The 25580-nt window shown below is 41.0% G+C and overlaps 1 protein-coding gene across 2 annotated transcripts in view; it reads left to right on the top strand.

The window, feature by feature from the left end:
* The first annotated feature begins 319 nt into the window (after window positions 1–319).
* The window catches only part of PDZRN4 (PDZ domain containing ring finger 4), a 223708-nt gene continuing 198447 nt past the window's right edge, over window positions 320–25580 (top strand). The window contains exons 1-3 of one of the 2 annotated variants that reach the window (XM_058021886.1): window positions 320–958; window positions 3261–3347; window positions 7044–7148. In XM_058021886.1, coding sequence (XP_057877869.1) covers window positions 320–958; window positions 3261–3347; window positions 7044–7148 — 831 coding nt within the window. Of the gene's footprint in view, window positions 963–3260; window positions 3348–7043; window positions 7149–25580 lie in introns of both variants that reach the window. The other variant, XM_058021887.1, reaches the window with a different exon arrangement.

Below are 25580 nucleotides of genomic sequence, written 5' to 3'. Positions count from 1 at the left end.
GCAGGGAGGGCGGTGGGCTCGGCCGGGCGGCGCCGCGTCCCCGCGCCTCGGTCCTCGCCCCGCCGCGCAGCGAGGGTGCCCCCGGAGGGCGGAGGTGGTGCCGGGGCTGGGCGTGGGGCGGCAGCGCCGCGGAGAGGGAGCCGATGCGAGAGGGTGGGGAGAGCCGCCGGGATCTCCGTCTGGGCGCTGCCGCCCGCCTCTCCCGGCGCAGCCCCGCTCTCCGCCCGCCCCTCGCCGCCGCCCGCCGGGAGCGGCTCCAGCGGCGCCGGGGCCGGGCCGGGGTCGCGGCGCCCCAAGTGTGGCGGTGCCCGGCCGCAGCATGGGCTTCGACCCGTCGCGGTTCGCGGGGCCGGTGGCGGCGGAGCTGCAGTGCGGGCTGTGCGGGCGGGTGCTGGAGGAGCCGCTGTCCACTCCGTGCGGGCACGTCTTCTGCGCCGGCTGCCTGCTGCCCTGGGCGGCGCGGCGCCGCCGCTGCCCGCTGCGCTGCCGGCCGCTGGCGGCCGCCGAGCTGCGCCCCGTCCTGCCCCTCCGCAGCCTCGTCCAGGAGCTGGAGGTCAAGTGCGACTACAGCCCGCGGGGCTGCGGCCGCACCGTGCGGCTGCGGGAGCTGCCCGCGCACCTGGCGGCGTGCCGCTACGGCCCGCCCGGCCCCGCAGAGCCGCAGTCCCCGGCCGGGCACCCCTCGGGCCGCTCGCCGGGCAGCGCGGCGGGGCAGCCGCGGGCGGGCGGGCACCGCTGCCTGCGGGCGCTGCGGGGCGGCGGCGCCCCGGAGCCGGGGCAGGAGCTGAAGAGGGAGGCCCTGCGCTGGAGCAGGAGGGAGAAGTCGCTGCTGGCGCAGCTGTCGGCGCTGCAGAGCGAGGTGCAGCTGACGGCGCGGCGGTACCAGGCGAAGTTCGGCCAGTACATGAGCCACATCAGCAGCATCGCCCGGGACCTGACGGGCGGCCAGCCCGGCAAGGTGAGTGCGGCGGCAGGGATCGGCGGGGCAGCGCGCCCCGGTCCGCGCCCCTCCGCCTGTGCCCTCCTCCAGCCTGCTTTTGCTTTTCCCTTTCCCGTGCCCGGCTGATGAACCGCCGGCCGAGTGAGCTACGGGGCGGGCTGTGCCCCCGGGGCCGGCAGTCACCTCCACAGCAGTTCGGGACCCAGCCCGATCCTGCGGGCAGTGCGCCTCCTCTTTCAGAGAGATATAGCCGCCGGACCCTGGACCCTGTTGCCAGATGAAGAGTTTTATTTTTACTGATTTTTGTAACACCTCCACTGGGGACACGCTTCTTGCCTGTCCCTCTTCGGTAGCCGGAACCCCGTGCTGCGATGAGCCCAGCAGTGCTTGGCAGAGGCTGCTACCGAGCGCCTGCTGGGCCGGAGGGGAGATGGCTTCGCTGCTGGGCTGGCAGCTGGCAAACGGGTCCTGGCTCCCCGGTCAGGGTGTCCACATCAGACCGCTCCGCCTCCAGGGACCCAGCTGCTCTTGCTGCTGGTTTTGCTCCAGCTGGTACTGGCGGCAGCTCAGGGGCGTGGAGCTGGCTTTTAACTTTTATTTGAGCAGCTGAGAAGTTGTCTTAAAAAACTTGAGTGTAAAATTATTGTCGACTGTGGAAAGGATGGCGAAAAGACAGCAGAGCTTTGGTAGAACGGTGTGACAGCTACAGCCGATGATAAGCAGAGGCCGGAGCAGTGCTGCGCTCTCCCCTCGGATCTGGGGGCATTGCCCAGAGACTGACACGCTCCTTAGGCAAAACAAACCATGCAAGAGTTGCGGTGAGCTGGCTTCACTTGCTGTGATGGAACTGGTTGGTTTTTGATTCCTGCCTGGGAGCTCACTAGCAGGCTCAGACATTGCTGAATGCAGCCGTGGTGAGAAGTGTTTTAATGCAAAGAGTTCTTCTTTCTACCTAAATCTACGCGGGCTCTTGGGACGCAAAATCCCAGGTGGAAAAGGTCTGAGCAGTGAAAATCACACCCGAAGCAGCAATGTAGTGTGCTGGGCATATGCCTGCTGCATGGAAAATGGGAAACGGGATGTTGTTCACAGGACACCAGAATGCCTCAGAATACAGGTCACAGGTCTTCGTGGCATTGAGGAACTCTGAAAACTTGAGCAATTTTTTTTTTTCAAGGTTCCTCTGGTTAGCTAGTCCGTGAGGTTTAGAGAGGTGTGCTTCATCTCTTGGAGATAAGGTCATGTGGAGTGGGCCAGCAGTGACTGCTGCGGTGGGGTGTGGGGAAAAGCGGTGGCTGAAGAAGGGAGGGGAGGTGCCGGCGCTGTCGGTGAGGAGCTGGCGCTGGAGCAGGAGCTGGCGCTAGAGCTGTCGCTGGCGCTGGAGCAGGAGCTGGCCCTGTCGCTGGAGCAGGAGCTGGCCCTGTCGCTGGCCCTGGCGCTGTCGCTGTCGCTGGCCGAGGCGCGGCACGAGCGGGAGCGCCGCTCCCCCGCGCCGCCGGGAGGGGGCGCTGTGGGCGCTGCCGCCCGGGCATCGCCGCTCAGAGCCGGGGGGGGAAACGATCACGGAATTAAATTCAAATCTACCGTCCGGGCATAAAACACCTCACACAATTAATAAAATGTGTGTTTCAGCGTAAAATAAGGTAACTTGCTGTGCTAAAGCCTCCAATTTTTAATTAAAAAAAAATTTTAAATTATTCACCTGGTGCGCTGAAGGAAAAGATTTTTCTATTCTCATTTTTAACTTTTACTCCGTTTATGCTTCTCAGTGTCTGCTTTATATTTTAAGCCTTTTTTCAGAATACAACCTATATTTTAACAGATGTTTTGGATTCTTTGTGGAGAGAAAAAGTTTGGGATAAAGAGCTGTTTTTCAGCTTCTCTGTGTTCTTTGAAAGTTGCTTTAAATGTGTGCTGGTGGGAGTTTGGGGTCTGAAAATTAGAATTTTGTCTATTTTAATCTGTATGTTTAATGTGTTAACACTTATAGCCATTTTATATTTATAGAGACTTCCAGACATCTGGAGCTCTGACTTTTTCAGTGGTGGCAAGCATTCCTCACACCCAAAACCTGTCCTTTTTTTCTGCTCAGCTGAAGATAACTGGAGATAATCAGGTGTTACCTGCTAACTTTTCAGCGAATCATGACTTTTCCTTTGGTTTTTTTGTTTCCAGTGCCAAGTCTTTCCAGCCTAGTTTTCCTTCAAGCCTTATCTTAATATATTCTCCAGCTAAAAATCTTCCATGCAATAATGTTTTCATTTAATAACTTCTTCTTGAGACTGTGTTCTTTATCAGTGTTTAATTTCTTGCTTCTTAGGGAGGAGTGCGCAAACCACTGATGATCATGCTACACCGAGAAAATGACACTTTGGGCTTCAATATTATAGGAGGACGACCCAATCAGGTAATGCAAAAAGTAACTCTAGGTGACACTGTTAATTAAGAGTAACTTTTGATGACAGTAGGTATGGAATCTGTTCTTCAGATAGAAGTACTGTTTATCATCAGGTATACCTGGAGTCATTGTTTGGAGGATGTTATCTCATGAGAATTGTGTTATTCTCATTTTTTGGAAGAGCATTCATATTGTTTTTTCTTTAAAAACTTAGGCTGGTTTACACTCAGTTCCCATGTGAATAATAGGTATTCATGCAAACTGTTCAATGGAAATACTTGTAAAAGTCATTGTTGCAGGATTAAGCCTTTGGAATTTTGTGAAACAGCTTGCCTTTTTTTATTTTTTCATTTACAGGAGAGAAGAAAGTTTGCTTCTGTGGCTCAGATAGTTTAGGCACATGTCCTGTTCTCACATGCCTGCTTTCAATTTTTCTTTATGAACTGAAACGATTTTCACCAATGCTGAATCTTAATCTCATCAGTCTAGGTTTAGAAAGTTCATTGCAAACCATAGAATATGCATAAGGATCACTAGCCTCCACTTAGGAGGCTAGTACACATGAATATGCTTGCTTTTTTTTTTTTTTTACTTCACCTTTCCAAAAGCATTAATCAGGACTGTCATTGCATATGAAGGGTAAAGAAACCTGTTAAACTGGAAAATTAATAGTTGATTAAAAAGGGTTGGTAATAATTATGTACTGATCAGGTTCTTGTTAGGGGGAGAATTGTAGCCTTCTAGTGTTGTTGAGGAGGGGAGTAGGACCCTGTGTATTAGCTTGGCAATCTTCTGCTCTAGAGCTGTATTTAGTGGTGCCAAAGAGTCTGTTCCCATCAGTCCACTCTCTGTGCTGCAGTTACTGCTCCCTCTGGGTAAATATCAAGACCAGCAGTTATCAGATGATGGGGCTGTAAATCTAAAGCAAGAGTTTCTTAGATTTTTCTAGTGGAAGGATGAGACAACAGGTGGCTGCAAGTTACAACACACATGCCACGATTATGTTCATATTTGAGTACAGCAGTAACAAAATTCACACAATATTTATTTTGGATTGCCTTGGGATGTCTCTAATTTGCATCTGTAGAACTGCAGGGAGAGGGGAACATGTGCTCAGTTTTCCTGGGATGGCAAGTGAGCTTCTTTAAAGGACTTAGATGCTGACAGTGCATACTGCAACAGTGATATGTATCACAAACTGACTTAATATTTTGTAGTTTTAAGGAGTAAATGATAAATATATGAAGGTCTGTACCACTGTGTGTTGAGAACACTGCCAAATGGAGAAAAGGAAATTAATTTCTATTAACACTCATATTTGGAGACAAATTTGTGAGATTGTGAGGTAGGGATGGGTGTCAGGGGATTTTGAGTCTTTGAAGTTCAGTTTGGAAATTCCTTTGTGTTTTGTTCTTGTTTTGACAAATGTGACTACCATAGGTTTTGGTTGGCATTTCCCAGGTATCAGAGTGAGACTCAATGCATCTGAAGCTGAGAACAGGAAAAAATGCTTGAGTTGACTCAAATAGTGAAAACACAAAGTTGTGCTGGAAAGCTTAAAGAGTGGAGTTATTCACAAGACAAAAAGAGTTCATGAAGGTTCTCTGTACATTCAGGCTGTCCAGAGAAAAATGCTCCTCTTTGAAACATTAGCTCTTGCAGCAGAAGAGCTGAATAGTGATGTCTCTGTATTAGTCATCTGCTTGGCGGGTGTGTTCTCCATCACATTGTGTTTTACAAGTGCAATGCACCTTTTTTCCATTGGAAAGCAGGTGACTCTTGATGAGTTGAGTAATGCACATACATACTTTCTGTTGCCTCTGTTTATTTTCAGCCCATAATAGGCATCCCCACTGTTTGCCTTCTACCTGAAGGAAGGAGGAGAGGAAAGGAACAGCTCATCATAGGATCATCTTTTATTTTGTCAGAAAGGAGCCTGCCTCTCATGAGTGTGCTCCTGAGAGGTGATTCATTATTCAGAGGGAGCAAGGCTGCTTTGATGAGTCCAGCTCTGTCTGGCTGGGGGGACTGCTTCCCCGAGAAGGGCACATCAAAGCCAGGCTGCAGGGAGGTGTGCTGCAGGCACGGATGCTGCACAGCCCCTGGGCTGGCTGACAGGGCTGGAGCTCAGTGTGCCTTGTGCTGTTTTCCTGGCAGGAGTGGTGGGTACCAGCACATGCAGCTGATGGGGACCAAAAACCAGACTTAAGTACCCTTTTATTTAAACAGGTCATAGATTGCTTTTGAAAAAGTCAATGAAATTTCTGATGGAAAGAAATACTTTTTTTATGCGGGTGAAGGTGCTATAATCTAGCTTTTTGTTTTCTCAGGTTAAAACCAAACCACGTCCCTCTTGTATTTTCACTAATGGCCATTATGCTTCTTTTATCGGAGTTTCGTTTCTCACTGCTTAGATGGGAAATCAGTGGAAATCTATTTGATCATCATTTCAAAATATTGCTAGAACTGTTACTGTGTTTCCCTTTTGCTTCTTCCCCGACATGTATGAGTCTCTGTGAAAAAGGGGGAAAAAAGGAATTTATGAAAACATAGTCTGACTAATATTTTGCTGAACAAATATTTATTGACCTTAAATCTACCTGGGTCAAGTCTCCATAGGAATGTTGCCACATTGTGTAAAGTATGTTTTACGTGTCTTCACAGTTTCCTTAATAGAAAAGGTTATAAAGCATTTTCCCCATGAGTGTATAGGATCTAGACCTGTGCACACATGAACTGTGCCATTGGTCAGGTATTCACCAGTCACAGAAGGAAAATAAGCACCATATAAACTGCAATCCAAAGCATAAATCAGCTGGAAAAAGATTGCTTCAGTTATTGCTAGCTAGGTTATTATTTGTATAAACATTTAAAACCCTGTAAGTAGGCAGTGTCTGCTTGACATTAGTTATTTATTAATAATTATTTTAAAATACTTTTAATTATCGTGTGATGAAATAAAGTAATTCCAACATGCACTACAACATCAGTTATATTGTTGCAGCTGTGGTAGATAATTTGTCTGGTTTAAATTTGGTCTCATGTGAGTTGTACTTAGTGTTGCATAGAGATCAGCTGGAGATGGATTCTCTTTTTGTCCACAGCTCGTCTGTGTGGATTTCATAGTTGAGCAAGTTCTCAATCTCCCATGTGAATAGGATTTATGAGGTTAACCAGTTCCAGCCAAATCCTCTCACTGTTACGTGCCAGCTATCTCATGTCACTTTGTTCCTTGGAGCTTTATTTTCAAATGCAGTAAGGCAGTTTGCAAGCAGCAGTACTGCAGGGGCCCTTTTCCTTCTGAGAGAAACACTTGTACATCCATTTTTATGAGTGTCTTCCACTGTGCATTTATGTGCTAGTCACTGGCTGCTGTGAAGTCTGAGGTTTGCTCCAAGTATTTCAGCTGGGATCAGATTACTGTTGCACACGGTGTCTCATTTAGACTAAAATAACCGGAAGTAAATGGATAATCTTATAAAAATTGCTGGAATAGTTCATTAATTCTGTCCTTTTGATTAATAGCTACTTTGTGTTAAGCAAGTTAAAAAAATCTCAAGGAGCTTAATTCTTAATTCAAGGAGCTAAAAAAATGAGCTGCATATTTCAGATGGATTTACATTTTTCATTGCTGCTGATTTTATTACTATCTCAATTTTTGGACTAATGTGGCCCTTTTTGCAATTTCCCTGTTGCCTGATACAGAACAATCAGGAGGAATCTGCTGAGGGAATTTATGTGTCAAAGATTTTGGAAAATGGACCTGCAGACAAAGCAGAAGGCCTGCAAATTCATGACAGGATTATTGAGGTAAGAAAGAACCCACACCAATGGATTAGTCTGTCATATTATCAGATTAATAAAGGATTTTATGGTTTTCAGCCTAAGTAGGTTGTAATTTTCCTCTTTTGCTGTGTCTGAACATGATTCTTGTACACTGAACTGCTTGAACATTTCTTAGAATTAAAGAACAAGATGGATTTTTCCAACAAGTAATAAATTTACTAGTATGGGGATTAAGCTGATCTAGGTGAATCAAAGGTGTCAACACTTAAATAGCAAGCAATAGAAGCATTTTGTGTTTCTTTTCACTAAATTGAGAAAGAAGATGAATGGCTGAAAATTCACAGGTTTAGTGAAACTGATTTTGTCCTATGTAGGTACTATTATTTTCATGACTCTGGGACAAGGCAGAGAAGTTGGCTTGCTAAGCACTGCTGTGAAACCACTTTAGCAATTAGAGGAAGCACTTCCTGCTGTATGATCAGAAGGAGATCATCTGTTGTTCTCACCTGAATCACTACAGCACTTTCATGGTCATGTAATATGCTAGCATAGAATTTTCAGTTTGCTCCTGCATTGTAGGCAGTTTTTCTCATAAAATAACTACAAATAATAAATAATTCAGTTGGAAGAATAGGGTGATATCTAGCCTGCACGTGTACGTGTAGCTAGCCCTGTAAGAAATCTCAGAGGAGCAGTTTCCAAGGGTGACTGAAATGGGCTCCTTAGGGATTTCCCATCCCAGCTCTGACCCAACTCGCAGTGACAGCACGTTCTGCTGGCTGCTGGGTTTGTTTAGGCCATGTCACTCCAGCTCTGCAAGTTCAGAGAAGGCTTAGAAGGGTGGTGTGAACTTGCAGTGGGATGGGTGTTTGAGCGAATACACATTAAATAAGTGGATTGGAAGAGAAATGCAGAATTCTTCTGCTGGTTTCTTGTGTTCTATACCTGCTAAGGACTAAAAGCATAAGCTAAGAGTGTTTGAATGCTGGCATTGCTTTTAATGTTGGAGCCTAGAGCAATGTGTGAAATCAAATGAATATATTTTCTTGGAAGAATAAAGCTTATGCTCTTGGCTGGCAGATATAGATGTATCTCTAGGAGACACCAAGTGGGCTGAGCAGAACTGAACTTGCAAGATATCTATTTCCCTAAGGTATACAAAAGCTTTGAGATCCAATTTTCTTTTTGGAACAGCAGCCTTATGCTGTAAAGATCTATTTTCTTCTGACATTACTGTTTCACTTACCACATTGTGTTTTGGGGTTTTTTTTAGAGACTGACCAGCTATGTAGTTTCACACATTTGCTCAACACTTCCTGCTTTAATTTAATGTGCTTTTATAGTGCTTTGTTTTTTAAGACAAAATGAAGTGTTTTTGGAAGAAGGAAGAATCAAGTCACAAAGCAGCATTTATTATATGTGAGGTCAAATCTGAAAATTTCACCATAATTGATACTTGATTTTTACTTGTTGAAAAATTCTGGCTACATAAAATCATACTGAAACAGATTTTGATTCTGTGTGATGTTATAGTCCAATCTAGCATAAGTATTCATACAGCTCTGAATGGAGCATCATATTAATGTGCAACAGCTTTGTATATAACTCATGTATTCAGTCAAGCCTTTAAAAATATTTTGAGTTAGGCCAAAATTTCTAGTATATGTTTCAGTGTTTCAAAATTTATTAGATGAAAATAAACAGAGGAGAAGAAGAGAAGTAATTATTCCTCCATACTAGATGCAGGAAACATCTGGAGCCAGAACATTGAATTTTTCAGAATATTGCCAATGCATAGCTATCAGTGTCTTCTTGCACTAGAATGCCCTGCCAGCTCTGATGTGGTTTGTTGTGAAAGATCATTCTGAAAACTTTTGCTGTGAGGAAACAATCAGGGTGGTGTAACTGTTTCAGAAAAGTTGGCAGGTATATGGAATATGAGTTTTGGTGAAAAGCTGATAGGAAGTGGGACTTCTTATTGTTTGCTTTTCATTTTGTTTTGGTACTCTGATCTAATGGATGATATTTTATGAGGCCATTCTTTAATAATCAAGAGCAGAAGGACCTGATGTTATTTGAAGAGCCTTTGATAGAGCCTTAAGTAATTTCTTTGGCAATGGGATGCCCGGGGTACTTCTAGCAATGTGTATCTAATGGGATAATGGACAGAACTATCCCCTGAAATCAGAAAATCTGTTCTCAAGGCATATTGCTAAATAAAGAAGGTAATTTGTTTCAGTGGTTTATCACATGTTTAACAAAAATTAACTGCACATGGTTGACTGTGGTGAGTTTTGCACATTTCAGATGACCATCTCATGGGCAACCTAGTGCAGCAAATGGATTTCACAGTCCTATGGCACTGGCAGATAGAATTGAGAGCAAAGGCTGGTAAAAATAAGTAGTGTTGCCTTTTATTTTATATATATCATTATCTATGCAGCAACATTGCCAAATAATTAAGGTATTTGAAAGAATGCCAAGAGAAGGAATCAGATTTCTTCCTTGAGGTATTTATTCTAAGTGTAAAGGTGCCACACGAATGACTGGAGTTGCTAGAAGTTTTTGAGATCCATATGCCCAGGATATAGACCCTCTGACACTTTCATTTGAAGAGGGTTGGTGTTTATTTGGGCTTTACCCTCAGGAGAGCATATTTTGTGCATGAGGACCTGAAAGCTGAAACAGATGCCTGTGTGCTGGCAGCGTGGTGGTGCTTGAGAGTGACAGGGCGAGAGCCCCAGATCCCCTGTGTCAAGGGGCTGCATGGGGGACTGTCACAGCACCCTTGCTGATTGTTTTCACTGTTCTGCTGAAGAACAGGTTTCAGGCACAGCGTTACCCTCTTTATTAAAGGTTCAACCCTCTGTGAAAAAGTTACTTGTTTATGCAGTGTAAAGCTGACTGGGGACAGTGATGTGCACTTTGAGATATATATGTGTATATTTCCAGGAATCCGATTATAAGCCCCAAATGATCATTATTTCTTCATCAAGAATAAACCCTTATGAATTGCTTCTTTGTAGCAGGTTCCTGCAGATGTCATGGTCTTCTGATGCTTTCAGAACTTTATATCCAAAAATCTAGTTCCCTTAAATTGACACTGCATCATGTTTTCAAGGACTACAACTGTTCACCTTCTGTAAAATGCATCTCATAAAACTAGATGCAGCACTGATATCTGTGACTCCCAACATGAAACCCTTGGATATGAGCAAATAACCAAACTCTACCTTTTGGATCTCTTCCTTCTTCCTTTCCACCCTGCCTCTGAATCCTGTCAGGAGGAGACAAGCAGCAAGCAGTGCACAGGGCTGTTTATTAGTCTGTGCTAGTTCAAAGAATTCTGTTTGCATCTAGGAGAAAATTATATTATTAAAGTATGTTTAGAATGGTTCTCATTTATATAGCTCAGCATCACTTTACCTCCCCTTTACTGCATGGTAATCAATCCTGCTGAGTAAATCCATTGCTCATCCCTGTTCATGCTTGATTACCTCCTCAAGGCAGCATAAAACAGCTATGACCCTTAGCAGTGTTACTGGTACACACAAATGTTTCACCTGCTGTTTTCTTATCTGTACTTATAGTTCTGAGCAGTTAATGCTGAAAGCAGCTCTTTCCATATGGAGGAAAACTTGTACCTCAATTTTCGGACAGTTCAGCTTCACATAAATCTGGCACCACACTGGCCAGATCTCCAAGCACAATACTTAAAGCCTCGTTACCAAGCTAGTCAGAACTAGTTCTTTGAGTTGTTTTTTTTTGTTTGTATGATACTGATTTTACAGATATTGGTGTGTGGTGTCCTCTCTTTTTAAGCCCAGCTTTAGAATAAAAAACAACCCCATGATTGTTTTTCTCACAGTCTTCCATTCTGTAAGTCACAGTGTCTTGCAGAATATTCTTTAATCACTTCAATGTTGTACATAAAATATATGACCAGGACAGAATTTACAATCCAGATAGAATTTCTGATAGTTTGGGTTTTGTTTTGGGTTTTTTTTTTGTTTTCTTTAAAGGAACTTTTTTTCATCAATTTGAGGGAAAGGAGCAATTAACATTGCTCCTTTTTATTTAACTGTGCTCCTTGTTAATTAACATTGCCAAAGCAGGTTTGCCATATGACAAAACAGCCATGAAAAACTTTGTATGCAAATAAAAAGGGCTAAAATCCAAAATATTAATATGTGGAACTGTAAGCACATCATCAGCTGAACGGCTCAAGTGTTTTTCTGTTCCTTGCACTGCAAGGAAAAGACTTCTGTTCTTTAACTCTCAAGTGAAACTCAAGTCCTTCTGCATTATAGGCAGTTGATTCTCATGAATTAAGCAGGCATGATGGAGAAGAAGGGAAAGGAAAGCGTTTTTAGTCTGGTATCTTTAAGTCTGAAAATAAGACAGATGCATTTATATATCATGACTGTGTATTTTGTTCATGCAGCCTGAGCTCCATAAGTGGATGATAAATAAGGCTTCATCCTGTATGCCATGTTTCCCTTTGTTCTTTCCAGTTTTTTTGGAGAGTATTCACACAATGGCTTTGAAGCACATGTCAGCAAAGCCAGTTTCAATAAAGATGAAGTCTTAAGGCTTATCCTGGCAGAAGTAACTTACATCTGCTAAGTGCCTGCACAGAGACTTTTTTAACTATTGCCAGACTGCTGACTGTGCTGTGTGTCAGTCTTGTGATGTTTTATCTTCTGCATGTTTCTGTCATTACACTCACTATGTTGCTCAAGCAAAATCTTTGATACTAGTCATGTTTATTTGGCTAAGAATCTCCAGTGTCAGATTATGTCTGTAGAAGTAGTGAGTCTTAAAATGTCTTGCTGGGATCAGAGCCAGAAGATTGGGATGACTTTGAAACAAAGCTGCACAAGATGTGGCCAGTAAAATCTGTATGGTAGCTAAGAAAGCTTAATATAATAACTAATTTTAATGATGTAGCTTTCAGTGCATCAAACTATGCCTTAGCTATATTAATTTCTCTTAAATCTGTAACAAACTCATAACAGTATGTTGCAGGTAACCAGGTTTGGCACTTGCAATCATTAGATAACTCCTAATTAGTGTGGAAGATCCCTGGCATAATAAATTAGTGAAACCACAGGCTTAGAAATGTCTGTAGAATCTCTTCACCTCTACCTCACCTGTTGAGATACAGGATTTTGGACACCTGTAATCCTTCATCTGTCTGAGTAAATATTTTAAGTCGGGTGTGACCTGGTCTGCATAACTTCAGATGAATTGGAGCTACTGCCCCCACTGGCTTTTTTACTTAACAGAAAGCCTCCAAAAAGCAAGAGATCCTGGTTGTGGTCTCTACCTGAAAGGGACTGAATTTACCTCTCCAGATAATTGCTCTTTTTGCTCAGGCAGAGGCTCTCCTGTGTTAGACCAGCATCCACCCATCCTCCTCAAACAGAGGAGGCCAGCAGGTGTTTAGAGAGTCAGGATTATCCCATGGTGATCTGGTGTGAAATAGACACTAGTTCAGGGAGCTGTATCTGTATATCGTCCTGCCCTTTTCCAGGTAACTGCTTGTGACAATACACATGAATTTCCCTCTTTCTTCCACAGTCTTGTGTCTTACATGAGACTTTGTTTAATGATACTTGCATTTCTAACTTTACAGTGCCTTCACTTTGGGAGGGCAGGTAGCAAATGCTGATAACCAGGAAATCCTCTACCTAGGATACTTATTTTAAAATGTGATAGATGGGGTTCCCTGATTGAATTAATACCAGTACTTAGGGTTTTCCTTCTCTGTGTTTTAACTCAAGCTGCAAGTGTTAGCTGGAAGGTGGTTACTGCTGCTGGTGCCCTCTATCTAAAGGCCATGAGGGCTGGATCTCTTGTAGGTGGAGGAGCTTAGTGTTCGAGGTACTGTCTGTTCTGAAGTTGACTGTGGTTGTCCTAGAATGCCTGAATTCTGTGATTTATTGCCTCAGTTCACAGATCAGTAGTCTGCATTTGACTGGACTTGCTACAGGTCTTTAGAGGTAGCTGCATTCCTCTCTATTCACTGAACTAAAATGCATTTAGAGAAAAAGGTTATGTTCCTTCCAAAAAAGCACTTAAAATTCTAGAAATTCACTGTGTTTAAAAAAAAAAAAAAAAGAGACTTCTATTTTTCTGTGACCTAAAATATCTTGGGATTTTTTTGGTGAAGTATATTTGTCTTACTATGACTTCACAAAATGCTTTCTGTCCTAAAGAACAGGAAGAAATAAAACAAATTATGTTTAAGAAATGGTGAAATTTGCCTAATATAAATAGTGAATGACAAGATTGCATGAACAGAAATTCACTATTGGATCTCTTAGTTGACTGAATGCAGTCTTGCATCCATAAAGAAGCAAAATATTATTTGATACTTTTTGATACTTGTGTAGCACAGCACCATGAAAAAATTCTAAGATGCCTTGTTTTCTAAGAGGTGAGGTCTTTTAAGCTGACTTTTTAAACTGAGAACTTGCTGTGGATGCAGCTTTAGAGGGGGCCAAGCCTGTAGGAGGGTTTTCCATCTGTATTTGCTTGGTCTTGTACTCACAGAGAAACCAGGCACATGCGCAAGTATAATGCTGCGTTGATTTTGTGAAAATATGTATGCTCACAGTGCTTTTATCTAAATAATGAGGGAAATGCCAAACGTGGTTGGAATATGACCATCAGATGAACTCCCCAACTAGTTTATTTGCAGAGTTGGTGTATTTGACAGATAAGGCAGTGTTGTCCTTTTCTGTAAGTCTGTTCAGATTGTGAGTCATGGATCTTGGTCAGCAAGGTGCTCCCGGTGAGCAGAGAAAATCGATGCTGTGGTGGCTGGAATGGCATGAGGCAGAAGTAACAGTGGGAGAGTATTTCTGAAATGTGACCCAGCATGAGGGAAGTCAAGAAAGGATGTGAAGTGGAAGTGGTGAAAATCATCTTCTACCCTGTTTTTTAATGCTACGTCTACCATGCTGGGTGTTTGTTTAGGCAACTTAGGTTAGCCATGATGAAAGGCTTCAGGATCTTGCATGCACATGAATGTGCATAACCCCTGCTCTCCCATGAGATTTTTCTATTTTGCTCTGACTGTGGGGGATCTCTACAACAGATGGATCACTGTAGGAGCAGAAGAGAAAGAGTGAAGTAGAATGTGTAAGAAAAAGGAAAAATGGGAATCTTTACAATTAAAGAGTTCAAAGCACCAACCTTAATTTTCCACAGAAGTACTTTCTAGTGCTTGCTCATAAATAGGAAGTGTGGAAGAAATGGAGGGCATGTAGGAATAGGAGCCACTGAATGGTCAAGTTAGATCATCTATACACACTGTCATGAACTCCGGTAGGTAAATGAGGGGGAACAGTACTGGAGCAAAACTATGATAACTGTACTGGGTCTGCAGAGTTAGGCAGTTGCTAAATTGGCAACTCAGAAATGCTGTTTGGTAGGAAGGATTTTGGTTAATCTGTGGAAGAGCTGAGTAATGTAAGAACCTTCAGGATCCCATAAATGGTGTTGCTACCATGGGCCACAGATCCCTCAGCATCATGTGAAGGCCTGGTCACACCCATCTCCTTCAGAAAGTGTCTGATCTCACCCCTGAGGTATAATGTGTCAGAAATTTGGCAAGTTGAAGCTTAGCATCTTCCTAGATGCCTTGTTTGATCTTGACTTTGCTGTATGTCATCTTTCTCTTCCTTTCCATGAGTATTTTTGGGGTTTCTTAATGGTTTAAGGTAAACCTTGCAAAACAACAAGACCTGGGCATCCTTCCCTCTTGCCCAGCAGCCAGAGCAATGCAGTTTTATATGTAGCTGAGGCAGTAGGTTTAGAGGAAATTTTGTTTGTGTGAGGTGTTCATTAAACACTTTCAGGAATGCATTAAACAACTTGTCTAACAGCTGTCAAATGCTGTTGCTTTCATCCCCTTCCCAGGAAGAGAAGGGCACATGCAGGGGAGTGTTTTGTTTAGGAATTTTCCAAATATTTGCATACACATATTTACATGTCAGTGTCTATTTATGTTAGAGAAGACAAGATCATAGAAATGTATCTTTATTGTTGAAGATGCAAGGTTTTGTGTGAAAACCCTTCTCTTGGATCTTTGCTCTGGGAATGATCTTGGGCAGCCCTGAAGGAAGTGCTTTCTCATCCGTTGATAAACCGAATCTCCATGACAACTGGGCTGTAGGTTGTGTACCATTGCCTTGGTCTTGCTCCAAGTCTGTCTTAGAGATGTGGTGAGCTTGATGGTTGCTGTGGAGCTAGGTACTCTAACCTGCTGAACTGTGGAAATCTGAGAGCAGGAAAGGCATTTTCCAGTGACTTTCCTTAGCCTTGTCAATCACATACAGAGCAGAAAAGGTCAGAAGTTTCAGAGAGGACTTTAGGAGGTATCAGGGAGATCTAACCCTTTGAGGCTCGTGTGATCAAGACAAATGGGAATAATTGATGGCAAGCCCAGCCATGGAAAGCTCTGATAAGGTCTGAGACCATGCTGAGTTTGGTGCTTAGAGCTGAAGGATGTGCGAGGAAGCCACGTCTCTCACAGCACATGCTGCTGGCACCCAGAAGCTCTTGGCATTTTCAGAAAGTGAAAAGAACCTTCTTCTGCCTTTCATGAAGGTTTCTCTTTATTGTGGTTGAGACAGCTTCACAGTCAGAGGAGTTGACAGCTTACATGTGTTGTGCGAATGCAGAATCTTCTTAAGTCACTGAACTGATTGTTGCAATCCCAAGAATATGAGCTCCAAGGGCTTTGATCTCTTCTTTTTCTTAATCAGCTAGTTATATTTTTAAGGAGTAGGTAATCACTGTTGTCTGTAATTGGAGGTTGAATGAAAAAAGCCTTTAGTGTCTTCCAGTGCTGAAATGCTCTAAATGAAGTAATTATTCAAGGCTTTGCATAAAAAAATTAATGATCCAGTTTTTAAGCTGTGAAATACAGCAGTGTGTTGAATGGGAGAATGTTCCTTCTTAGAACTTTTGAATAGGAGTAGTAAGAAGCATGTACAGCACTGTGCTTTCCAAATGCTTTGAAAATAAAAGTGATAATATTAAAAAAAAATATTTCTTTGGTAACTTCTCTCCAAAATTAAATGTCCAAAACTTCTCTCTAAAAATTCTGCAGCATTTAAAGCCATACTGTTATAGAAAAACCAATTTTCTAATTGGCAAGAGCAGATGTGGCCACTTCAAACCACCACCAAAGACTATGCTTAGTAAAATCAAATATGCTAAGCAAAGTACATTTGTTACTAATACACAAACATTTTGGTAAATATATGTCTTGTTTGGAATTGCAAATGTAATGTAATTTTACAACTTTGTGTATAGACCCAACTTGATTGAATCACAGCTGCCACAGGAAAGGAGTGCAGAATGACTCAACACCGTTTCTTAATTCAAATTATTTTGGAAGGCATTTTCTTTATGAAATATTGTTGACAAAATAAGTCATGGCTCCTATGCTTATTTACATAGAAAGTTTATGCATGTTGTTTACAGGATATGTTTTTACATATTTTTTTCTTTGAAGAAAATATTTGTCTTTCAAGTAGCAAGACTGGGAAATAGAGAGGGAATGGGAGAAATGACAGGAAAAAAAATTTAGAACTGTTGACATCCTGCTGATTTCTACTTAGTTTTTAAGTATGGAAACATGGAAACCTTGTTTGAAGATCACTGTATTCCAAACACCTGTTAAATGGTTTAACAACTTTAAAATTGGATGACTTCTTATTCTCTGTGTCTAGAAGAGGCCACCCAATATGGGAGAAGTGCTGAAATGGGTTCTAGAGAATATGAGGGTTTTTCCCTTTTTCTGTCTTTCCCTCCCTATCTGGAGCATCCAACATTTGAGAGACCCAGAGGCTCAGAGCTTACTCATCTGTTTCCAAGTACAGTCTCTCAATCTTGCATTTGTTTCTTTAACCACGCTGATTGAGGGTAAATATCTGAAGTCCTTCCAGCAGCTTGTGGGAAGAAGGCATGCTATTTTAAATGGAAGGGATTTGCTGTCTTGAGTGAATTAAAACATCTGGATCCCTACACTTCTCTGTTGCAGTCTGATTGATTTAGGCTAGTCTTTGGCACATGGCAAATATGGAGCCATATGGTCTTCATGCTGTCAGCAAGATTTTTGAGTGCATACCTCTCTCTGCCTGGCCCCCAGCTTTCTCTGGTAGCTGCTACTGTGACCTAAAAGATAAATGTTCCAGGAGCTTTCAGGCTGTTGTGCCCTTCTTGAGCAGATTAGCTGCATTTTTTTGAGGCGCACAATGTCCAGCATTTGGACTAGAAAGCTGAATCCTTCACTTCCCCTGCGGTGCTCAGAGCCCTGATCCAAATCAGATGCCTTATGCTGGTGCCAGATGTGTAGCAGCACTTTCTGCCTTACACTTTAAGTCTATAACTTACACTTCCAACTTGCACTTGCATGTTGTGTTTTTAAATCTCTCCGTAAAATCTCTGAGTGCTCAGCACAACTGCTTTTCAGTATGCTCTAAGTGTGTGATTATATGGAAAACTGGCTGTTTTGAGAAATTTTTAAACAGAAATTTACTTTCTACTAACCAAGAGAATGGTGTTAAAGCCATTATGCTCTTTCCAGCGCACCTTTTAAATTTTTTTTTTCTTTGAGTGGTAGACAGAATAAATATGATATTTTTCAAAAATATATGGGTTCTTCTGTGTTTCCAAATACTCAAAATACCTTATTCTTTTTTTAACAATTCTTTTTAATGATTTGTCTATTTTTCATTTTTATTTAAAAATAGTGCTGGGAGAGTCTGAGTACTAGAAAGAATATTTCTTTTTTTTCAATATAAGAAGAAACTGGAAGAAGGAAAAATGGTTCATATAATAATTTTTTAAAATAACTCTTATTCTGCCAGAATTTCTCATTAAATAAATGTAGACCACTGTTTTCAGCCTTCTTTTCTAAGTCACTTAAGTACTGTGCCCTAGTACTAAGAGTGTGGGGGTATTGTGCATTTTCTGTTTCCTCCCTGCTATGGAGTAATGGAAATCTAAAGGATCACTATTCATCACTGAGCCCAGAGATTGAATCTTCTAATTAGCACTAACCACAGACAATATTTTAAAGATTAAAGAATACAATGACGTTTCAGAATACTTTTCAGAGAGTGAACTGTTCAAACAGTGCTGTTAATACCTTAGCAGTGCTACTTAAGAACAAAGTTTTCATCCAATTCCTTAAACTCATTTTATGTTGGTCAGAGCCCTGCAGTCCATTACAGCCATTCTGCTGAGGGCATTACCAAGTGTTTTGTTTCAGGGAGTTTTAGTAGAAAATGAAAAACTCTGTGGGTATATTATTGACTTCTTACATTGCATTTGTCTCTTTTTATGTACTTTGAAACAAAAAATAACAACTCCTGCTTTCTTAATCAGAGCTGCTACTTAGTGGATAAATACCCTGTCCTCTCAAAGAACTTGTCTATTCAGCTTTAAACCATTAAAGATCTGTTCTGACAGGAGAAGCCTGAACTCCATAATCCAGTTGCTAAGTTTTTCCTTTGATTCATCCACTAAAAAATGAAATGAGACTTAAGAGACTAATGGATTGGATAGAGAAATGTGTGGTACAAAACAGTGGAGTCCAATTATAAATTGCAAGCACCATCATTGGTGCTGCTTTTTCCAATTTTAAATGAGTTTTCCCTGAATTCATGTATTGTGCATTTTACCAATGAATGATTGGCCAAACCATGATGAATCCATGTTACTAAGTAGGAGAAAAATTAAAAGTGATGTTCACCAGCTTGTGTCAAGCTATCTGCCTGATGTTTACTTGTCTGAGTGCTGATCATGTGTTCAAAGCACTGCAAAAAGCCCAGCAAACCAATCTAACATTAGAACCTAGAGCACACAGGACACTTAAGTTGAGATTCATACTGCCTATGGATAAATATCTCAACATTTTCTCATTCTCCAAGTATTGAAAATGAGTTAGAAATATATTTTTTAGCAAACGTGATTAGTTCAACCTGAAATATTTCACTTAGTGATGTTTGAGTTAGGAAGAGATTCAGCTGAAGCAAGTGTTTGATTCATCTTAAACTTTCTGGAATTTTCACATGAACCAACATATTTTTAGTGCATTTTAGTGCTTTTGAGGTTAGATTGTTGGGATAATGCTCTTTGTACAGAGGTCTTCACTATTTAAAGTCAGAACAAACTTTACTGAATCTTGTTTCGTTCCAGAATGAATAAAATTAAAGAAGTAATATAATTTAGTTTATTCTTCTTTGTATGTTTTGTCTCACATGAGTCTGATATTCCATTAGTCTGGAATTATATAATTCACTAATTACATGGGAACTCATAATATGTAAAATGCCAACATAAGTACAAAGAGAGAAATTCAGGTACAAAACTGGGCTTAGAATCTACTTCCTATGCTGTGGTACTCCTGTGAGGTGGCCTGCTCCAACTCAATAGTCCTAATGTTACGTTTCTCAATGTTACATTTTTCATTAAACTAACCAAGCCAAATAGGCATACAACAACAAGATCAAGATTTATTCCATGTTTCAGATATTTCAATTACTAAATTTTGAACCTTGTTACTCAAAATCTGGCAGGAATTAGCATGAAAAAGGATGCAACTTGAAATGCTCCAGTTAAACCCTCCCTATTTAGGGACTAGCTTTGGAATCACTTAACATATGGTTTCATGTCACATCCAGTCCTGTTAATCTCTACATCTTTACAACTGGAGTGAAGTAAAGCCGAGTGTAGGACGGCAGTCTGTGTCCCCTGAGGGGATGGTTGGTGTACCTCTGGTTGAGCTGGCTCTGCTGGAGCCAAGAACAAACCCCTGCGTCGGCTGAGGGCATGTGCCGGGTCCCAGCTTTGACTGTTCCCTGTGCCTTTGTGGCAGTCAGCAAACTCTGACACTGGCAGCTTGTGGAGGAGTCTGAATGGGTGTTTGTGGAGCCTTGTTGATGGGATTTAGCAGGTGAAGGTGCAGATGTGTGGTTGAAATGGTTCAGGGCAGCCGCCGTTGAAAGCAGCAGAGCAATGCTCCGTTTTTCGGCAGTCTTCAGAGAGATAGAATTTGTTCAGAGAAACAGACTGTGCAAAGATTTAGAGGATGGTACTGAGATTGAGAGTCCTTTTGGCAAGAGAACAATAAAAACTATTGCTCGAAATAAGAAATTTTTATCTGCACTTTTGTTGCTTTTGGGTTTAATATTTTGTATAGAGGTCTAACTTACAAAAGGGAAGAAAGGCAGCATCTTTTATCAAACTAAGAGAGTTGTAAAATTTTGGAAGGCTTTTGGGCAAATGGTTTTTTAAAATTAAAACTGTTATAGAGAGGTTTATTATGTATTTTTACTTAAGATAATTTTATCTGAGATTTTTGGTGTGGTTTTTTGGTTTGTCTGTTGGTTTTTGGGTTTTGTTTTGTTTTGGATTTTTTGGGGGTTTTCTTTAGACCAGGACTGACAAATTAGGAGATGTGGGGATTGCTTCCTGCAAAATAACATTTCCTTTTCTTAGTCATCTTCATTGATTTGTGTGTCCAGAGTTTATTCTGGAGTTTCATGGTTGGGTGTTTCCACTCGGTTTCAACAAGCATATTTGAGCACTGAATGAGCATATCAGGTTTTAGGATACACATATGGGAGATGCATTGGTTCTGAGAATGCCTCTGTGGGGAAGCATTAAAAACTACATTTGGGAGATGTTGGCTGTAGAAGTACCTTGGAGCTTTTGAAGGCTACGGAGAAAACAGGGAATGCTTGGCAGCAAAAGCACAAACACCAGTGTAAACTATGATCATGAAATAGCAATCTAAAAATGAGTCAGACTAAAAGAAAGGTACAAATGTTCAATGTTCAGTGTCAATGTTTAATGTTCAGTATCAATTTCATATAATACTTTTCAATTATAGGTCCTGTAGCATTTTATTTGATACAGTTCAGATATTAATGGACTAGCATGTCAGACACAAGGGGATAATATAAAAGGAACAGCTGAAGTTTTATCTATTAAACAGACTTTTCCAGTCTGATTTTCTTTTCATGGTTTTTCAGATGTCCACTCTGGATATTATTTAACTTCCCTTGCAACTGTTTTCCAGCTTCAATCATTGTATGACTGCAAAACTGTGCTTTGGGGATGGGATTTAAAATTCCTTTTTAGAATTTGTGAGCTGTACCTTTCTGTGTTCAGAAGGCAGCTGCTATTGTTTTTCAAACTACTGTTTCATGTGTGAGGGTTTGGAAGTGTTTAAGATCCAAAGGCACTGTAAGTAACAAACTAGAATAGAATAGACTATCTTCAGTTGGAAGGGACCTACTGCAATCATCTAGTCCAACAGCCTGACCAATTCAGAGCTGAACAAAACCTAAAGCATGTAATTATTAGATTCTCTTTCTCAAAGTATAAAACTGTAACCACTTTAAAGGATTTCTTTTTTTTTCAAGTGCCAGTGTTTGCATGAATACTGCAACACAACTTTCAGTCTGCATAAGGAGTAGTGGGGAGCAAAAGGGAGTGAATTAAATGCATGAACTCATTATTTCCTCCAGCAACTCTTCACAAAGTTGTGAGGTTTTTAGACTGTTTTGTAGAGTTCTGGTAATGTCTTGTCTTATTGCTCCAAACTGAGATAGTAATGCAGTGGTTAGAACTCTTCTCTTTGTGGATAACCAAGAAAATGTACGTGTTCTCCTGAGATTACAGGTTGGTGTTGGTCTTTGAAAAGTTTTCTGGAGAGTCTGTGTGCATTTTGGTGTTGGGGACTTGCATAGAGAAGCAAACTGCAGTGAAATCATCTGCAAGTGTGTACCTTGAGGTGAATCAGCCACACTTTAACATTTCTTTAAAATATTTCAATTGCTTTATCCATAATGACATGTAAATATACAACAAATGGATGTTTATGTGTGTATATGTAGTTATCTAAAATCACCTGTGAGCTGAGGAAGTTCAGTCTGGCATGAATATTTACATTTACTTTTAAAGTTTATTAAAAAAATGTTTCCAGGCAATTTGTGTATTAGGTGAAAGGGGTTTTTTTTGTCATCTTGTTAATTTTTTTTTTTCAAAAAATAACAATCAGTGCTTTTTATATCTTAAATAACATTGGTCTGTTAAACACAAATGCTCTATACTAATTGAAAGCCGTGGGCAAATGCAAAGAATAGTAGACCTATGTGTTTTCTTCTTACTTCATGCTTTTATCTGAAATCTTACTGGAGGAAATATTTCTTACTTGATTTTGAGAATAGAGAAAATGTGTTCAGTATTTCTTCATAAAATCCTGCCGAAAATATTTCAACAACTTTGATTTCTTCTTGCACATCTGCAATCACTTCTGTTTTTCACATAATGCTCAGACCACTGCATGTTAATGGCAGTTAGTTGAACTGAAGAAATAGTGACACTTTCATTGTATTTGTCTTTATTTCCTGGAGATTAACTCTGTTTTTCTTCCCTTCTGCTCATGCATCTGGCACATTTTCTCATGTTCTTGGTGCAGAAGCCTTCAGCTCTGAGTGAGGGACCACAATCATCTGAAAGAAGCCATTCTTATCTCTTCTTATTTTTATGCACTTGTTTGCTGCTGTTTGAAAAGGTTGTTAGGGAAGGTATTAAAAGTCAAGGGCCACATGAGTGAAGCCATGAGCTGCTCTCAGTAAGGTCAGTAAGGAGAGGAAGGTGGTCATGCTCCTGTGTGCAGAGTGGGGCAGGAGATGCTAGGAGGGACTGTGCAACAGCAATTGGAGAAGAGTCCAACACTCTCCAGTCTTGTTATCAGCAGCCTTATGTAGTTAATTAATGAGTTTAATTCTTGTCATCTCCTTATCTTCTGTAATCTTGATTATTTGGCAAAGACTTTGCTTTACTGTGTCAGGGTTTTGCATTGAGAACCTGACATTCATTTGATTTTTACCATATTGTTTTCTCCCTTTTTACATAAAAAAAGTCAAAGTACAATTGAAAAAGGCTTCACAGCATTGCCAGGTGGAGAGGTCTTGGGTAGTTACTGATATTTGAGTTGCTCTGTTAGTATAGAGGCAGGTTGAAGAGCAGCTGGTGGGGTCTGTGTCATGTAAACTTGTTCTGAGATGATTCCTCTGAAGGAAACCCAATTGATTGGGACCTGGGCCCAAACAGTTGGAGCTGAAAGGCTGGATCAATGGATAAATAACAGTACTGTGGAGTAGAGCCATGGCTACTTCCCACTGACTAGCTGGGTATTCTATTTGTGGCTCTGTCCACAGAATTCTCATTTGTTCAAATTACTCACACAGACTCCTTGCTGTACCTGAACAGATGCATTAAGAAACAGAGGCTATCAGCAAGATGAGGACTGTTGCAGGATCTGCCTCCTTTTACCTCAGTGCTGTGGTACACACTTCTGCTTAAAGATATATAATATACTGGGTGCTCAGAGGCTACTGCTTATGGAAATATTTGCAATAGTTGGGAAGGTGATTCTATAAAACTGTTCTTGGCTCATTGTAGAGTTCAAAATTTGGTTGATCATTGCACAAGTTGACTTATGATCAAATGTTAGGTGGCTATAATAGTATATTTCATTCATTCTGTTTCCTCACTTTGAATTATTAAAATAAATAAATAAATAATAAATAAACAGACAGATAAATACTTTTGTATTGATGAACGAATTTGCCCTTTCAGTAGGAGGCAATTTATACTATTCAGTAGGAGACTAATTTATACTATTAGTAATTTTATTACCATCAAAGAACTCCAAAGGAAATATAAATATTTCTGCAGACATTGCTGTTTAATTTTCTATAAATAAGACTTGTAAGTTTATATTATTTTTTGTAGAAGCTTTGTTGAATTCAGAGACTTGTTTTAAAAATTATGACAAAAGTAACAAGCTCCTCCTTCAAACAAACCAGTGTGCATAATTAATTGAATGCGTGTATTTGTATACACAGGCAAGCTGTAATATGTACCTTAATTTTCATACCTGATTTTGATGTAGACCACCCCATTTCATGGGAAGTTGGCTGAGGTCTGTGTCATTTCACATTGGGTGCTGAGTGTTACAAATGACTGCCCTGCAGGAACTGCCTGAAGGTGGAAATGGAGCTGCTGTGGTGGAAAAGCTTCCAGGAAGAGCTGGAAGCTGCTGTGGTTCTCTGTGGCAGCACCCACTGCCATCAGCAGCATTGCCATTAGAGTCAGTCTGTGCTTGCTCCCAAGGGACTTGTATGGAGAGACAAATCAAAATGTACAGATCCTTTGGTTTAGATATATAAACAGATTTGAGACTGATAAAAGACTGTAAAAATAGAGAAGCTTGGTTAATGCACAAAACAATACTATTCAGATTGTAATGAATAGTATCCTCTGATTTCATGTGTTGGGCTGCAGCTCTGGTAACCAAAGGATGATGGCTCTTTGCTCTGGCCTCCCATGCTTAGGTGTGAAGTGTAGCTCGCCTGCTAAATCTACTCTTGCAAGTGCTGAAACTGCTTGGGAGGCAGTGCTGTAACTTATGCCTTCCTGTGAGTCTGCTACTGATTAATTATTGCTGATCTTTGTGTCTAATCAGAGCTCTCACTCCATGGATTTTGTCATTAACGAGTTCAGGGAGTTTTCAGAAGCAAGATCTTCAAGCCATGGTGCATAATGTTAATTCAACAAGATTGTGACTTCCTCACAATGCAAACATGCCTCCCTACCTCCTCTTTTTTGATTTACTTCATTCAATAATGTTAGCTGCCGGTGATGTTTAATTAGTTTAATTACTGTTGTTGATCCTGTCAGGAAGTTTCCTTGGGTTGATGCAGACAATTTCTAATCCAACTGCTTAATATTGGCTTATGGTTGATTATAAATTTGAAAATATTGTAAGAGTCTGGGAAATCCAGATAATAACACTTGATAATAGTTTTAATGCTTAATCAAGCTGATTATTTTAATTTACATATATTTCCTGAAAAGCCAGCACTGATTGACAATGACAAGGGTAACTATGCTTACTATTTGCAGCTCTCACAATGATAAATATTATTCTCCTTCTATGTCTATTGAAACTCAGGTTAAGTTCTGCTTGCCTTTAGCTTGGAAATGGAAATGGCCAGTTTAAAAAAAAAAAAAAAAAAAAAGACCTTTTGAAAATCTTGATTGGTTCAGGGCTCTAGTTTGCAGTTCATGGAATCTGCTGAAATTAGAGATGATTATTTAACCCTGTGACAGATGGAGCCAGGATGTCTGTATCATCAAAGAGAGGAAAAGTGAAATGTGAGGGAGCAGAGAAGTCAGTAAATATGAGAATAATTGGAGTGGGCATGCAGAGGGGATAAGGAAGGATACATTGCTGACACTTTTTTTCAGAAATCAGCTTTGATGCCAGCTACTGGTCTGTGTAAGTGACCTCTACAGCCTAAGCCAAAAGAGGTTAGATAAATGCCCAGATCTGTGTAAACTTTTCAGGATCAC

This window comes from Melospiza georgiana, chromosome 4, assembly GCF_028018845.1.
Source record: "Melospiza georgiana isolate bMelGeo1 chromosome 4, bMelGeo1.pri, whole genome shotgun sequence".
NCBI classification, from domain to species: Eukaryota; Metazoa; Chordata; class Aves; order Passeriformes; family Passerellidae; genus Melospiza; species Melospiza georgiana.
This window is presented reverse-complemented; position numbering and strand designations above follow the sequence as displayed.